At 37.8% G+C, this 17,718-nt stretch overlaps 1 protein-coding gene across 2 annotated transcripts in view; it reads right to left on the bottom strand.

Annotated features, from left to right (window-relative positions):
• The window catches only part of SLAIN2 (SLAIN motif family member 2), an 89,176-nt gene that overhangs the window by 45,821 nt on the left and 25,637 nt on the right, over positions 1–17,718 (bottom strand). For both annotated transcript variants that reach the window (XM_080796933.1, XM_080796934.1), the window contains exon 2: positions 8,160–8,308. In XM_080796933.1, the coding sequence (XP_080653059.1) occupies positions 8,160–8,308 (149 nt within the window). The remainder of the gene's footprint in view (positions 1–8,159; positions 8,309–17,718) is intronic.

The raw sequence follows: 17,718 nt of genomic DNA, 5'->3' as shown, positions 1-17,718 counted from the left end.
CTTTTGGCCTTTTCCAATCTACTCTCCATACTACAGCTAAGCAACCTTAGCCAAACTGCAAACCTGATCATGTCTTCCTGCCCATACACACCATACCCTTGAATAAAACTCTCCAATATCTTTCTATTTCTTTTAGAAAACATAATCTATAAGGCTTTACAAAGTCTGGCTCCTCTGTATCTTTCTGGCCATACCTAAGATCTCTCCCTTCCTTAGTCTTCTCCAGCCACACGCCGGCTTGTTCCAGGTCGTCAAATGTGGGCCATACTCCCCACAACATGCTCCCAGACCTCCCACAGAGCTTTTGCACATGCTGTCTTCTCTACTTGGAATACGTTTCTCCCTCTTTTGCCTTCCCCCTTAAATCACTCACGTCTTTCTGAATCTTTAGGATTCAGGTCAAACATTGCTTCCTGAGGAAAAATTCCTATTTCTCAAAGCTCAAAGCACTAGGCACCATTCTTTCATTAAAAATCACCAGTTATAAAAATTATTTGTATTAGTACGTTTCCCCTAGTAGATGACAAACTCCATGGGTTCAGGTACAGTGTTAGTTTTTCCTCATCATGCAACCTCTATCCTTTCCTCAAAGTCTGATACACACCAGGCTCTCAGTAAATAGTAACTGGATATATACATGATGAATAAGATTAATCTTAACAGAGGATCTGGACACCTTATGAATGGATGAAATAATAAAAACAGAGGGAATCCAGGCAAGAGAGACACGGGTCACCATAAACTTAAAAGGCAGGCAAACGGGGGCCAGGGAACTAGGAAACTGAATGGATACAGAATTTTAGTGTGGGATGGTGAAAAAGTTCTGGAGATGCACAGTGCTGATGGATGCACAGCAATGTGCATATACTTAATGCCACTGAAATGTGTATTTAAAAAAAGACTGAAGTGGGAAATTTTATGTTATATAAATGTTACCATAATGAAGAAAGTTGGACAAAGAAGGAAGACCCTCCAAAGAAGACTTCAAAGAAAACAGCAGGGAGCATAAGAAAGGGCAGAAAACATAATGCACTATCATAAAAGAATAAAAGAAGAACATCTTAGGGACAAGAAGTAGCACAGTGCGGAGAAGCTGAGAGTGACAGAGCAAAATCCATTCTCTTAGAATACAGTAGCTATATTTCCAGGGAGCTCTGCCTTATCAAAGAATATACACACACACACATATATATATATATACATACCACATCTTCTTTATCCATTCATCTGTTGATGGACATCTAGACTCTTCCCATAGTTTGGCTATTGTGGACATTGCTGCTATAAACATTCAGGTACAAGTGCCCCTTCGGATCACTACATTTGTATCTTTAGGGTAAATACCCAGTAGTGCAATTGCTGAGTTATAGGGTAGCTCTATTTTCAACTTTTTGAGGAACCTCCATGCTGTTTTCCAGAGTGGCTGCACCAGCTTGCATCCCCACCAACAGCGTAGGAGGGTTCTCCTTTCTCCACATCCTTGCCAGCATCTGTCATTTCCTGACTTGCTAATTTTAGCCATTCTGACTGGTGTGAGGTGGATCTCATTGTGGTTCTGATTTGTATTTCCCTGATGCTGAGTGATGTGGAACACTTTTTCATGTGTCTGTTGGCCATCTGGATGTCTCTTTGCAGAAATGTCTGTTCATGTCCTCTGCCCATTTCTTGATTGGATTATTTGTTCTTTGGGTGTTGAGTTTGATAAGTTCTTTATAGATTTTTGATACTAACCCTTTATCTGACATGTCGTTTGCAAATATCCTCTCCCATTCTGTCAGCTGTCTTCTGGTTTTGTTGACTGTTTCTTTTGCTGTGCAAAAGCTTTTAATCTTGATGAAGTCCCAATGGTTGATTTTTGCCCTCGATTCCCCTGCCTTTGGCAATGTTTCTAGGAAGAAGTTACTGTGGCTGAGGTCAAAGAGGTTGCTGCCTGTGTTCTCCTCAAGGATTTTGATGGATTCCTTTCTCACATTGAGGTCTTTCATCCATTTTGTGTCTATTTTGGTGTGTGGTGTAAGGAAATGGTCCAGTTTCATTTTTATGCATGTGGCTATCCAATTCTCAATCTCTTGATACCAGTTGAGACCTGATATGTGACCAGGATGTGATCTATTCTGGAGAATATTCCATGTGCAGAAGAATGTGTATTCTGTTGCTTTGGGATGGAATGTTCTGAATATATCTGTTATGTCTATCTGGTCCAGTGTGTCATTTAAGGCATTTATGTTGATCTTTGGCTTGGATGATCTGTCCATTTCAGTGAGGGGGGTGTTAAAGTTCCCTACTATTATTGTATTATTGTCAATATATTTGATTTTGTTATTAATTGGTTTTATAGTTGGCTGCTTCCATGTTGGGGCATAGATATTCAAAACTGTTAGATCTTCTTGGTGGACAGACCCTTTGAGTATGATATAGTGTCCTTCCTCATCTCTTATTATAGTCTTTGGCTTAAAATCTAATTGATCTGACATAAGGATTGCCACCCCAGCTTTCTTTTGATGTCCATTAGCATGGTAAATTGTTTTCCACCCCCTCACTTTAAATCTGGAGGTGTCTTTGGGTCTGAAATGAGTTTCTTGTAGACAGCATATTGATGGGTTTTGGTTTTTATCCATTCTGATACCCTGTGTCTTTTGATTGGAGCATTTAGCCCATTTACATTCAGGGTAACTATTGAAAGATATGAATTTAGTGCCATTGTATTACCTGTAAGGTGACTGTTACTGTATATTGTCCCTGTTCCTTTCTGGTCTACTACTTTAAGGCTCTCTCTTTGCTTAGAGGACCCCTTTCAAAATTTCCTGTAGGGCTGCTTTGGTGTTTACAAATTCTTATAGTTTTTGTTTGTCCTGGAAGCTTTTTATCTCTCCTTCTATTTTCAATGACAGCCTAGCTATATATAGTACTTTTGGCTGCATGTTTTTCTCATTTAGTGCTCTGAATATATCATGCCAGTTCTTTCTTGCCTGCCAGGTCTCTGTGGATAAGTGTGCTGCCAATCTAATATTTTTACCATTGTATGTTACAGACTTCTTGTCCTGAGCTGCCTTGAAAGATTTTCTCTGTCACTAAGACTTGTAAGTTTTATTATTAGATGATGGGGTGTGGACCTATTTTTATTGATTTTGAGGGGGGTTCTCTGTGCATCCTGGATTTTGATGCTTGTTCCCTTTGCCATATTAGGGAAATTCTCTCCAATAATTGTCTCCAATATACCTTCTGCACCCCTCTCTTTCTTCTTCTTCTAGAATCCCAATTATTCTAATGTTGTTTCATCTTATGGTATCACTTATCTCTCAAATTCTTCCCTTGTGGTCCAGTAGTTGTTTGTCTCTCTTTTGCTCAGCTTCTTTATTTTCCATCATTTGTTCTTCTATATCACTAGTTCTCTCGTCTGCCTCATTTATCTTAGCAGTAAGAGTCTCCATTTTTTATTGCACCTCATTAATACTTTTGATTTAAGTTTGGTTATATTTTAGTTCTTTTATTTCTCCAGAAAGAGCTTTTATTTCTCCAGACAGAGTTTCTCTAATATCTTCCATGCCTTTTTCGAGCCCAGCTAGCACCTTGAGAATCATCATTCTGAATTCCAGATCTGACATATTACCAATGTCGTATTGATTAGGTCCCTAGCCTTCAATACTGCCTCTTGGTTTTTGTTTTGTTTTGTTTTGTTTTTGTGGTGAGTTTTTCCACCTTGTCATTTTATCCAGATAAGACTATATGAACATGAGAATAAAATACTAAAAGGGTGGGAAAGACCCCAAGAAAATGTACTCTAACCAAATCAGAAGAGACTCCAAATTGGGGGGAGAAGAATGGAGGGGTCAAAATAAATTTTTTAAAAATTAAAAAAATATATATATATTAGACAGGTGAATAGAACAGAGCCACCCACTTGATTTTAGGTGTATTCTGGTCTCTTAGAAGAAACTACCTCCCCAAATTTTAAAGAATGAAAAACTTATATATATACAAAAATAAGTGTAAACACAACAAAGGGAAGAAATATGATAGTAAAGATGAAAATTTAAAAAAAAAAAACCTAGAAAAAGAATTGATAAGTTGGTTGGAAAAAGAAAGAAAAAGAAAGTGGAGAGAATTTGCTCAGGCTGGAGACTAGAACACAGCCCTGTGTTAGATCTGGGGTATATTTTGATCTATTAGAAGAAATTGTATCCCAAAATTTTTTAGGAAAAAAAACCCCTTGTTTGTATACAAAAAATAAAGTTAGATACAATGAAGTTCATGATAAAATATGACTATAATAATGAAGGTTTAAAAAGATTTTTTAAGAAAGGTGTTGTTAAGATAAACTAGTTAAAAAACGTTAAGAGGAAAGAGGAAAAGTTTAAAAAATTAGAATAAGAAAAAAAATAAAATTAAAAAAATTTAGTTAACTTTGCAAGACTAAAGGATCATGGGGAAAAAGCCATGAATTCCATGCATTCCTTTCCCCTAGCTCTGAAGTTCCGCTGTTCTCCTTGATCAGTGAGCTTGGTCTTGGCTGGATGTTCTTGCTGATCTTCTGGGGGAGGGGCTGTTGTAGTGATTCTCAAATGTGTTTGCCAGAGGAGGAACTGCACCGCCCTTGCCAGGGGCCAAGGCTAAACAATCTGCTTGGGTTCGCTCTCGGAGCTTTTGTTCCCTGAACACTTTCTGCAGAGCTTTGGAGGACTGGAATGAAAATCGCGGCCTCCCAATCTCTGGCCCGGAGGAGTTGAGAGCTTGGGGCCCCACTCCTCAGTACGCCCTTGGAGAAAATCACTCCCGTCTTCCTGGTCTCCAGCCGCGCTCCAAGCTCACCCAGTATGTGACCGAGCGTTTCTGTTTCTGGTGCATGGCCCCATTTGGAGTCTCCATACCCAGCAGATTTCTGCCGTGCTGCTCTTCTGCTAGAGGAAGGTGGGTCTCCCTGGATCTGCCACTTGTGGGGTCCCTGCTCAAAGAGCAGTGGCCTGACTGCTGGATCATGGTTTAAGGTAACCCCAAACTGAAAGCTCACTCCTCGGCTCGGTCTCTGTAGTCAGCTTCCCTGCTCTGATACCCGTGAGCTCTGCCACACTCAGATACCCCCTGATCCTTCTGTGACCCTGTGGGACCTGAGACCACACTGTCACCTCGAGGGCTCCACCCTTACTTAGCCTCTGGAGCGATGTCCCTCAGTGGAGCAGACTCCTAAAAGTTCGGATTTTGTGCTCTGCTGTTCACCGCTTGCCAGGTCCTGGCCTCTCCCGCTGTAGTCTATCTTCCTTTCGCTTCAGATTCACTTCTCTGCATGTCCGACCTTTCAGAAAGTGGTTGATTTTCTGTTCCTAGAATTGCTGCTCTTCTTCTCTTCGATCTCCTGTTGGGTTTGTAGGTGTTCGGAATGGTTTGATAACTATCTAGCTGAACTCCTACAACCTGGTGTTATCTCAGTCTACTACTCCTCCGCCATCTTGACTCTTCTCCCCACATTTGACCGAGGTTTTTTTTTTTTTTTTAAGATTTTATTTATTTATTTGACAGACAGAGATCACAAGTAAGCAGAGAGGCAGGCAGAGAGAGAGGGGGAAGCAGGCTCCCTCCTGAGCAGAGAGCCCAATGTGGGGCTCGATCCCAGGACCCTAAGATCATGACCTGAGCCGAAGGCAGAGGTTTAACCCACTGTGCCACCCAGGCGCCCAAGATTTTTTTTTTTTAAGATTTTATTCATTTATTTAACAGACAGAGATCACAAGTAGGCAGAGAGGCAGGCAGAGAGAGAGGGAGGAGGAAGCAGGCTCCCTGCTGAGCCGAGAGCCTGATGTGGGGTTCGATCCCAGTACCCTGGGATCATGACCCGAGCTGAAGGCAGTGGCTTTAACCCACTGAGCCACCCAGGCGCCCCAAGATGTTTTTAATAAACATCTAAATAGGGGCACCTGGGGGGCTCAGTTAAGCATCTGCCTTCAGCTCAGGTCATGATCGCGGGGTCCTGGGATCAAGCCCCACACTGGTCTCCCTGCTGAGCGGAAGCCTGCTTCTCCCTCTCTCACTCCCCCTGCTTGTGTTCCTTCTCTTGCTGTGTCCCTCTGTCAAATAAATAAGTAAATAAGTTAAAATCTTTAAAAAAACAAAAATTAAAAAAAAACATCTAAATAACATCACCTAGGGGCACCTGGGTGGCTCAGTGGGTTAAATGTCTGACTCTTGATTTCAGCTCAGGTCTTGATCACAGGGCCATGAGATCAAGCACTGCACTGGGTTCTGCGCTTAGTGAAGAATCTGCTTGAGATTCTCTCCCTCTCCCTCGGCTCACACATGTGTGTAAATGCACATGTGCTCTCTCAATAAATAAATCTTTAAATAATATTACCTAACTGGAATGAGTTAGAAATTTTCCAGTTATTACAAATCATCTACTACCTTGTTTACATATTTCTAATAATCTTATGAATACAATTTAAATCAAGCCCCAGGATATAATTCTAAAAACACTTAATATTCATAAAAAAACATTTGTGGTCTATGGCCACGCCACCCTGAACACACCAATCTTGTTTGGTCTTGGAAGCTAAGCAGAGTCAGGCCTGGTTAGTACTTAGGGGGGAGAAAAAACATTTTTTAAAATTACATAAAAGCATTTCCTTTTTAAAAAAGGATCCCCTACACGAGGAAAAAGTAATAATTTGGTGTCAAAACAGACTCAGAAGCTCTATAATCACATCTTATGTTATTTCCATATAATAACCACTACTTCTAGCCAACCAAGCTATGCTTTATTGTATGCCAGTTTAACTGTTTGGTCTCCCCTTTGTCTTTCCCGAACATTTTCAGCTTACACTCTAATAAGAGCACGATTTTAACAATCGTTAAATCGTTAATTGTGTTTACTTGTTACTATCAAGTAAACACAAGGCAAAACAAAAAACAAAACAGAAAACCTGTTTAGGATGAGTAATCACACATCAGTTCCTCATTACATAAGTATTCCAAAACACAGTAACATTCTTAAGAGATTGAAATTCCAAGAAAGAGTCAATAATATTTTTCCTACATTTCTACCCACACTGGCATGCTATATTAAATGCCATAAGTAGTGACAGACACATTTTGTCAGCTTTGTGAGTGCTATTAAACAAAAGAGCATAAAAGCAATCTGAACTAAAATGCCAACTTAGAAACAAAAAACAAGGGAAGGAAAATGAATGCATTTATTAAGTACCTACTATGAGCCAGAGAAATGTGTTACATTCTTGCATAAACATTATCATCTAGTCCTTAAAATAACCATACAAAGTTCATCATTCTTATGAGAAAACTGAGTTCACAGAAGTTAAATAATGCTCAGAGTCACTAAGTAACTAAGTGCTAGAGTGAGAATGATGTCTCTTAGGTTCTCAGCCTGTACCTTTCCACCACATCAGAATTTTCCCCAAGGGTACTGAGATGATTTTAGATGATACTGAATCTATTTTTTTTTTAGTTTTTATTTATTTATTTGAGAGAGAGAGCATGAGAGGAGAGAGGTCAGTGGGAGAAGCAGACTCCCTGCCGAGCAGGGAGCCCGATGTGGGACTCAGTCCTGGGACTCCAGGATCATGACCTGAACCGAAGGCAGTCGCTTAACCAACTGAGCCACCCAGGCGCCCCTATTTTTTTTTTTTTTTAACAGTTATTTGTTTTAAATTGTATTGGGGGAAAAAAAAAAAAAACAAACCCTGCTGTAAAAAACCAGTTGATTCATGGAAATTTTTTTTAAGATTTTTAAAAAATTTATTCATCTGAGAAAGAAAGAGAGCACGAGTGAGCTCATGAGCAGGAGAGAGCGTCAGAGGGAGAAGCAGACTCCCAGCTGAGCAAGGAGCTTGATGCAGCGCTCCATCCCAGGACCCCAGGGCCATGACCTGAGCCGAAGGCAAACGCTTAACCAACTGAGCCACCCGGGTGCTCCCATGGATATTATTTTTTAGGATGAAATGAAATAAAAATGAAAAGATTGAGGGACAAAAGCTATTAAGTAATAGCACAAGGTTATGTGCATATGGCAAAAACTCATGATGGCATGCACAACGAGATTCAAAAAACACTATCAAAGAAAGAACAGCCTTCCTAAAAACATACCCACTCAACATTTATCTATTTTTTTATTAAAGAAAGAGATGAATTTAAAAGTAAAATTATAGACATACCTGACATAGTTTGATCAAGTTTGTGGATAAGAGACTTTTTAGCACATTCAACATCAGGACTTGGGTAATCCAAAACTTGCCTGCACCAAACTAATGGGCTAACTGATTTCTGCATTGGTGTAAGTTTTTTCTTTGGTGATGAATACAGCCTAGAAGAAAACAAAAACATAAGGGTAGCATTCATTATTAAGCAGAAGGTCATAAGACAGAGATCCTTTTGGACAGATTTAAATTGGGAGAGGGGCACTGTACATGTCATAGATTATCTTCAAAATCATCCACATTTTACTTCATGCGTAAAAAAGAAAATGACACTGTACAAGCCAAATTTCAAATTTCAAATAAACCCAAATGAAGCCAACTGTCCATTCCTAAAATATGTCTTATTTTTCTTATAGTCTCATTACAAAAACTATGAGTAAACACGTCTTTACAATAGCTAATTCTGTTTTCACTAGTATTTAGCCAACTCCTTAATATAACCATATCATTAAGTATTGTCTAGGAGACAGAATGAGGAGATAAATACCTTATTTTCCACCTCCAAGTCCCCTTCCTACCACAAACCACACAAAAATCTCCTATTAGTGATTCTTTCCTTTTAGTTAAGCCGTACACACTCTATAGCCCTCCTTTCAAGCTATAAATCCTTAATAATTTAGTATGAATCCATTTATGAAGTTTACTTCAGTCTCGGGAAAGAAGAATGGACAGTATTTTATAAGCTCCTGTGGAAAGGACGCAAAAAGAAGAGGTAAGCATAAGACAAGGGAAGGAAACATTTAGTTTTTCTACTTGATAGTTTTTTCCTCAGATTGGTCTAGATTATGTCAATTGATACTGATTCATTTCAAATATGATGCCATATGAAAAATGTGAAGTTACGTGAATTCTAACCAGAGTGGTTCCCAAATTAAGACACTTTAAGTGGAATTAATGAAGTAAACAAAAGCGTAATTGAATTTATCCACATAGTTAAATGTTTCAATAAGGCCAGGAGTTAGTAATTTCACATTTTACATTGATCAAGTTAGGGCAATAAAATGAAGTGTGTTCTGGCACAAATACTTAAATATATCTCTATCGTACTAGAACTGACAAACTACTTGCTAGTGACACTATATACATTTTCCATCTCTTTTCTCATCTCTCCCACTTATAACTTAGATGTGTCACTCACATCAACTATTTAACTCTTCTCAAGATAATCAAGGCTAACAGGGTAAATAATTTCTCTAGTCAACAATCCATGTTTATTTGGATACAAATGGAATGAAATCTCAATTTATTAAATAACCTATTAACAGTTCAAAACAAAAAGAAACCAAGGTGGGGGCTCATTCCCTTTCCAAATTAAACACTACAAATGTTTCATAATCAAGCTCTGTCACAGTATTCCCATTTTAATTGTGATAACTATCATATTCAGACATTCTAGATTAGCAAATACTTGATAAACAAAACCTCTTAGGTGAATAAGCATTAATGAAATCACTTTCTAATAGTATCATCACTCTTTCAACATACAACTTTTCCCTACGCTGACTGGTGTCACACAGTTTACCCATATGATTCATGTGTATTTAGTTTCACAGCTAATAGCAGAGTAATATACTAACTGTAAAAAGTGCAAGGAGAGTGAGCCTCAAAAACATGCTCAAAGAAGCCAGACCAAAAACATACATATTATATGATTCCATTTATATGAAATGTCTAGAAAAGAACACAGAGCAGAAATTAGATTACAAAGCCTAGGACTGGAACAAGGAATGGGGGAGATTTCTTTTAAGGTGACAGAAATGTTCTAAAATGTTGGTGGTGATGGTTGTGTTAACAATGTCATGATTGCAAATATACTATATTCTTGAATTATATGATGAGTTTATTTAATTATATGATGAGTTTATTATATGATGAGTTAATTATATGATGATGTACAAAAATTACACAGGTATGGGTAAATTTTATAGTATGTACATCATATCCCGATAAAGCTTTCATAAAAAATTGTAAGGTGCTTTTAGAATCTTTAAAAAGACAGAATCTACTATCAACTACTTGAATAAAACAGTAATTCAACATCAATTACACTAAAGCATCATTATCGCTCCTATATTGCATGCATGGAAGCTTTCCTATTTTTGTTAATAACTCTTTCACTTATAAAAGCTAAAAATGTAAGAGTAATTTTAGATTCCTCTGTTTTACCTTCACCAATAATCTATTACCAAGTCTTGCTGACCCTACATGACAAACTACCTTTCCCTTCTGCTATTCCTATATTTACTTCCCTAACTGGTAATAGAGACTGACCCTTCCTTCCATTAACAGATAAAGGTTAATGTAGCCACCTGTACATTCTTAGGGGAAAAGAGGGAGATGGTTTCAATAACTCCTGAGTATGTCCACTATCTCTTACCACTCTATCCTCTTATTTCAGTGCCCTCTCACAACCCCTCAGTCTAAAAATGGAGTACTATAGCCCAAATGGTATTGGCACAAAATTATTCTTTGGTCAAGGAACCTTTGGTTGAGGTTTCAAAGTACTTCTAAACCTGTCAGAGGACACATAAACTGAGTTGTAGCTCATAAAAGAGGATTCAGTTAGGAAGACCAAGGTGTTTCAGTCCCTGAATTTTAAAGAAAAATCCCAAATAAAAATATTTGAATAACTATATGTATTACTCCTTTGTTTCTTACATACACACAGACTTCTTCAAAATAACTTTTGCCTGCTAAAAACACTTTTCTCACTCTGGTGCTTCTCAAGTTTTTAAATAATAGTATTTGGCTTAATTAAGAGGGACTTCATTCTTATGGACACCACCAGTATATAGATGGCTAACGCAACTTAGAACAGGTTGAGATTTGTCAAGTTTTTACCTGCCAAGAAAACCTGAAACATATAACTTCATCAACCTAATTATGTTAAAATGAAGTCATAGAGCCTCCATCCCTATCCAGCATCAGTAATGTAGGAGGCAAGGGGAAGTGAGCACCTCATCTCCCTTTCCCAGTCGTCTACGTGTCAGTGGAGTCCAGTATAGAGCTGATTTTACATCCCATCCAACAAGGAGGAGAAAAAAAGGCCTGGGCTCCACTTTTGCTGACATAATGCCAGCATGGCCTGGCAGGGAGCTGAACATCTATCCCATGCACTACATCTAAATAACACTACCTACTAAAAAAGAAATATGATTATGAGTCTCCCAATATAACCACCAGAACGTCCAGGATACAACTGGAAATCACTACTCATACCAAAAAAACAGTTAAAGGAGGGACAGAGAACAAAAACTCTTGAGTCAAATTAAAAACAAAAAGCAAAATGGCAGACATAAAACCAACCACAGCAATAATTACACTAAATATGAACAAGAGTTAAACAATTTACTCAAAAGAGATGGTCAGACTGGATTTTAAAAAAGGGGGGGGCCCAACTATACATTATCTATAGAAGAAACACCTAAGATTCAAAGTCACGAGTAGGGGTGTCTGGGTGGCTCAGCTGGTTAAGTGCCTGCCTTCAGCTCAGATCATGATCCCAGGGTCCTGGGATCAAGCCCCCTGTCGGGCTCTCTGCTCAGCGGGGAGCCTGCTTCTCCCTCTCCCTATTCCTGCTGCTCCCCCTGCTTCTGCTCTCTATCAAATAAATAAAATCCTTAAAACAAACAAAATAAGTCACAAGTACGTTGAACTAAAAGATAAGAAGATATACCATGCAAATAGTAACCATAAGAGAGCTGGAGTTTAAGATAAGAAATATTACTTGAGACAAAGAAAACATATAAATGTATCAGGAAGGTTCATCAATCAAATGTAAAGATACCTAATAATGGTAGCAGAATAAAAGCAAAAAGAGGCAATTGAGAATTTTTTTTTTTTTAAGATTTTACTTAATAGAGAGCATAAGCAGGGGGAGCGGCAGGCAGAGGGAGAAACAGGCTCTCTGCTGAGCAGGAAGCCCAATGAGGGACCTCATCCCAGGCTGCTGGGATCATAACCTGAGCTGAAGGCAGATGCTTAACCAACTGAGGCACCCAGGCACCCCTATTTGCTTTTCAATAGCTCTCTCTAACTACCTGAAAAAAGATCTACATAGAGAAATCAGTAAGGATATGGAAATCCTGAACATTATCAATCAGTTTTACTTTGCCGACAACTAAAGGGCACTCAATCCACCAATAACAGAGTACATGTTCCTTTTAAGTGCACATGGAACATTCTTCGGGTCAGACCAATTCAACTATGAAAAAGTCTTTCTGGGTTTAAAATACCTGAAATTCTTCAAGCCATGATGGAATTAAATTAGTATCAACAGAAAGAAATTTAGTAAATCCCAAATATTTGGAAATTAAACAATACACATAAAAAACCACAGGTCCAAGAATATGTCACAAAGGAAATGAGAAAACATCTTGAACTGAATAAAAGCAAAAATATAACATACCAATAATTAGGTGATGAAGACAATGAAGTAGAGGAAAATTTACAATTTTAAAAACCAAGAAAAGAGGTCTCAAATCAACAATCTAAGCATAAAAAATTGAGCAAATTAAACAAGGCAGTCATGAGGGAAAATACAAATATTAGTAAAAATCAGTGAAATAGAAATATAGGTGGGAGGAAAAACCCAAAGTTGATTCTTTAAAAAAAATCTAAAAATGGTAAATCTTTAGATTTACCAAAATAAAAAGGTAAAAACCACTAATTACCAAAGTTAGAAATAAAGGGTGAACATTGCTACAAACAAGACGTAAAGGGATATTATGAAAAATTTTATGCAAACAGGTAACTCAGACAGACTATACAAATTCCTAGAAAGATATGTTACCAAACGGGACTCACAAAGAAATAGAAATTCTGAAGAGATTTATAAAAAGGAACTGAATTAGTAATTAGAAATTTTCCTGCAAAGAAAAACCCATGCCCAGATGCCTTCACTTATTAAGATTATCAACACCAAGGAAAATTTCCAATCCCATACAAACTCTTTCAGAAAAATAGATCTAATGGTAAAAGACTGAATTCTTCTTGGGCTAGAAATAAAATTAAAGATGCAAACTCTCATCATGTCTACACAATGCTATCCTGGAGTGTCTAGCCAGTATATGTCAAGAAAAGAAATTAAAGACATCATATTGAAAAGAAAGCAGGGGCACCTGGGTGGCTCATTCTTAAAGCAGCTACCTTCGGCTCAGGTCATGATCCCGGGGTCCTGGGATCAAGCCCAGCAGGGATCCTGCTTCTCCCCTGCCTCTGCCTGCTGCTTCCCCTACTTGTGCTCTCTGTCAAATAAATAAATAAAATCTTAAGAAAGAAAGAAAGAAAGAGAGAGAAAGACACAAACCAGTCTTTATTTGCAGACAACATGATCCTGTATATAGAAATGACTTTGTAGGAATCCACCAAAACCAAAAACACCCAACTAGAATAAATGTGTTTAGTAAGGTTGTGGGATATAAGTTCAATAGGCAAAAAATCAATGGTATTTCTAAACATTATCAATGAATAATTAAAATAGGATATGACAAATGAAGTACAACAATGGTACACTGAAAATAAACAATGTTGAGATAAATTAAAAAGACTAATGTTCATAGACCTGAAGACTCAATATTGTTAAGATATCAATTTTTCTAGACTGATCTACACAACTGACACAATCCCTAAAAAAAATCTCAACAGGCATTTATATATATATATTGACAGGCTAATTCTAAAAGTTATAGGAAAATGTAAAGAGCAAAGAATGGCCTAAATAATTTTGAAAAAGAAAAAAAGTCCTTAAAAACAAAATCAAACAAAACAACAAAAAAAAACCAACCTTGAATATCCCTGGTCTTACTTCCTCCTGATCCATTCTATACAATGAAGCCTAATTGTTTTCTAAAATATGTATCTGAGTATGTTAATATTCCTGTGCTAAAAACTCTGTGCCACTTTCCTTTTTGCCCTTATGATAGAACCCTTTCCAAAAAATGGCCCCCACAACCCTTGAGGCACGAGCAGTGATCTGTTGTAATACCCCCCTTTTTTTTTAAGCTATATTTCTCATCCTCCTCCATCACCCAAATCTTAATAACAGCCATATGGTACTAATTTCTATTCCTGGAAAGCCCAACACTTTTGCTTCTAGGTCACATGTGCATGTTCTTCCCTTTGCCTGAAACAAGCTCAATCCTACTTTTTGCTTATCTCACCCTCCCTTGCCCAACCTCAGACAGCCCATTCCTACTTTTTACTGCATCTTGGCATAAACTCCACTTCACCAGGGAAACCTTTCTTCAACACCTCTCATAAGACTAGTACTATATAGTGAAGCAAGGTGTTTTTAACAAAGCATCTTTGCAGCCACTTAAACATGTCCTATCAAAAAGGAAATTCCTCTAACATTCATTCTAGTTATAAAAGACCTACTTTATAATTTGTTCATTTTTGTCCTTTTGAAGTTTTTAAGTTAGTATTTATAAGCTGAAAAGAGACATTTAAAAAACGTACTAGAGACAACAAAAATGCTAAAATATGGGTAAACCTCAAAAACATTATATTAAGTAAGAGAAGCCAGCCACAAAAGACTGCATCCTACATGATATTGTTTATAACAGAATGTCTAGGATAGGCCAGTCTATGAGACAAAAAAGTTGATTAGTGGCTGCCTAGGGATGGGAGAGGGATAAGGGGAAGAGAAATGGGAAGTGACTGTTAATGGGTACATGGCTTCTTCGGGGATGTTGAAAATACTCTGAAACAAGACTACGGTGATGGTTGTACTATTCTGTAAATATACTGGAAACTACTGAATACTAAAAACCCTAGTACACTTTAAATAGGCAATTTTGTAGTATGTAAATTATCTCAATAAAGCTGTTTTAAAAATCTGTTAGAAATAAATTGGCCCCCTCAGAGACATGAAAAAATGCTCAACATCACTCGGCATCAGGGAAATACAAATCAAAACCACAATGAGATACCACCTCATACCAGTCAGAATGGCTAAAATTAACATTAGGAAATGACAGATGTTGGCAAGGACGCAGAGAAAGGGGAACCCTCCTACACTGTTGGTGGGACTGCAAGCTGCTGTAGCCACTCTGGGAAACAATATGGAAGCTCTTCAAAAACTTGAAAATAGGGGCGCCTGGATGGCTCCGCATCTAAGCGTCTGCCTTCGGCTCAGGTCATGATCCCAGAGTCCTGGGATCAAGCCCTGCGTTTGGGCTCCCTGCTAAGTGGAAGCCTGCTTCTTCCTCTCCCTCTGCCTTCAGGTCCCCCTGCTTGTGCTTGCTCACTCTGTCAAAGAAATAAAATCTCAAAAAAAAAAAAAAAGTTGAAAAAACCCTGAAAATAGAGCTACAACCCAGCACTATTGTGTATTTACCCCAAAGACACCAATGTAGTGATCTGAAGGGGCACCTGCACCCCCATGTTTATAACAGCAAAGCCCACAATAGCCAAACTATGGAAAGAGCCCAGATGTCTATCAACAAATGAATAAAGATGTGAGATATATTATATATATATATACACTTATATATATTTATATATATTTAGATTATATAATAAGATATATAATGATATATTATGCAGCTATCAAAAATGAAATCTTACCATCTGCAACAACATGGATGGAACTAGAGGGCACTATGCTAAGCGAAATAAGTCAATCAGAGAAAGACAATTATCATACGATCTCACTCATAAGTGGAATTTAAGAAACAAAACAGAGGAGCATAGAGGAAGGGAGGGGAAAATAAAACAAGATCAAACCAGAGGGGGAGACAAACCATGAGACTCTTAATCATAGGAAACAAACTGAGGGCTGCTGGGGGGGAGGAGGATCAAGGCATGGGGTAACTGGGTGATGGACATTAAGGAGGGCATGTGATATAAGGAGCACTGGATACTATATAAGACTGATGAATCACTGAACTCTACCTCTGAAACTAATATTATACTGCTCTGCGGGAAGCCTGCTTCTCCCTCTCCTCTCTCCTGCTCCCCTTGCTTGTGCTCTCTCTGTCAAATAAATAGATAGAATCTAAAATAAAATAAAATAAAGCTGTTATGAGGGGGGGTGCTTGGGTGGCTGAGTCGGCTAAGCATCTGCCTTTGGTTCAGATCACGATCCCAGGGTCCTGGGATTGAACCCCGTGTTGGGCTCCCTGTTCACTGGGAGCCTGCTTCTCCCTCTATTCCCAGCTCGTGCTCTCTCACTCTTAAATAAATAAAATCTTTAAAAAAAAAAAAAGTCAACAAATGGCTATTTGCTTAGACCTAGCTTAAATGTTGAAAAACAATAATAAAATAAAATTGTTATTGGAATGAATTTTAGATTAGTGTGTAAACTTTCACAGGTCCAGGAAAACAATCAGTTTTTAATACCTCAAAATCACCCTTCTCTATTTATTAAGGCATACATGAGGCTAAAAAAGAGTTTGTCTTCACAAAGTTCAATGCATAATCCCTGGCACAGTGATTGACATTTAGAGATGATCAAATATTTGCATCTGAATGAAGAATGAATAAAACAACCATGATTACAATATTTAAAAATGCACATGAAAAAAGGTAAAGGAAACATGTCAAAGTAAGTAAGATCAAAGTGACTACAGACTTTCGTTTCTATTTTTATAATTTATGATTTTTTAAACTTTCATTAACAGAAGTATCTTTGGTTTTACCCACAACTAAATATAATTTAACGATTTTAAATTCTTATGATACATTGCTTTATAACGATTTACCAAGCTTTCTTAGTCAATGTGGCAATAGGAAGTGCTATTATTCATATTTTATCAAATGCTTATTACATGCCAGGCATGGTTTCAATATTTTAAAAATACTCTTTCAATTTTTTTCTTTAAAGATTTTTAATTTATTTTTGTGAGAGAGGGAGCACACTCTCCAGAGAGGTTGGGGGCGGGGCACTACACAGAGGAAGAAAAAGAAGCAAACTCCCCATAAGGAGGGAGCCTGATGCAGGGCTTGATCCCAGGATCCCAGGATGCCAGGATCATGACCTGACCCACTGCAGATACTTATTTAACTGACTGAGCCATCCAGGCACCCTAACTCTTCCTTTCAATCTTCACAACTCATGAATAGGTACTAACTGGGTTTACTCCAGAACCCGTGCTCTTAACTATTATATTTTACTGCCTAATGAGGCTCTTGGCTGGCTCAGTAGAGCATGGGACTCTTGATCTCAGGATTGTGAATTCAAGCCCAGTGATGGGGGTAGAATTTACTTAAAAACAAAAGACTCCAATGTATTCATCATTCTAATGGCTCCTGTGGTTCTCTGTTCTCTTTTCCTAAGCCCTACCAACCATAAAGTTGTAACTGATCCCCCTATTACAATAAAAAAGTCAGAACTCAAGTAAAAAGAATATCTTCAGTTCATATATATAGCAAGAGTCTTTTTGAAATTTTAGATTGATCATGCCATTAACTATTATATTTGGCCCATTAGCAAACTTAAAGGCGTATGTACTACATTTATATGAAGAAATATAAAATACTCTTCTGGTTTTTAGAGAACTATCATTGGTATTAC

This window comes from Martes martes, assembly GCF_963455335.1.
Source record: "Martes martes genome assembly, chromosome: 2".
Lineage (NCBI taxonomy): Eukaryota > Metazoa > Chordata > Mammalia > Carnivora > Mustelidae > Martes > Martes martes.
This window is presented reverse-complemented; position numbering and strand designations above follow the sequence as displayed.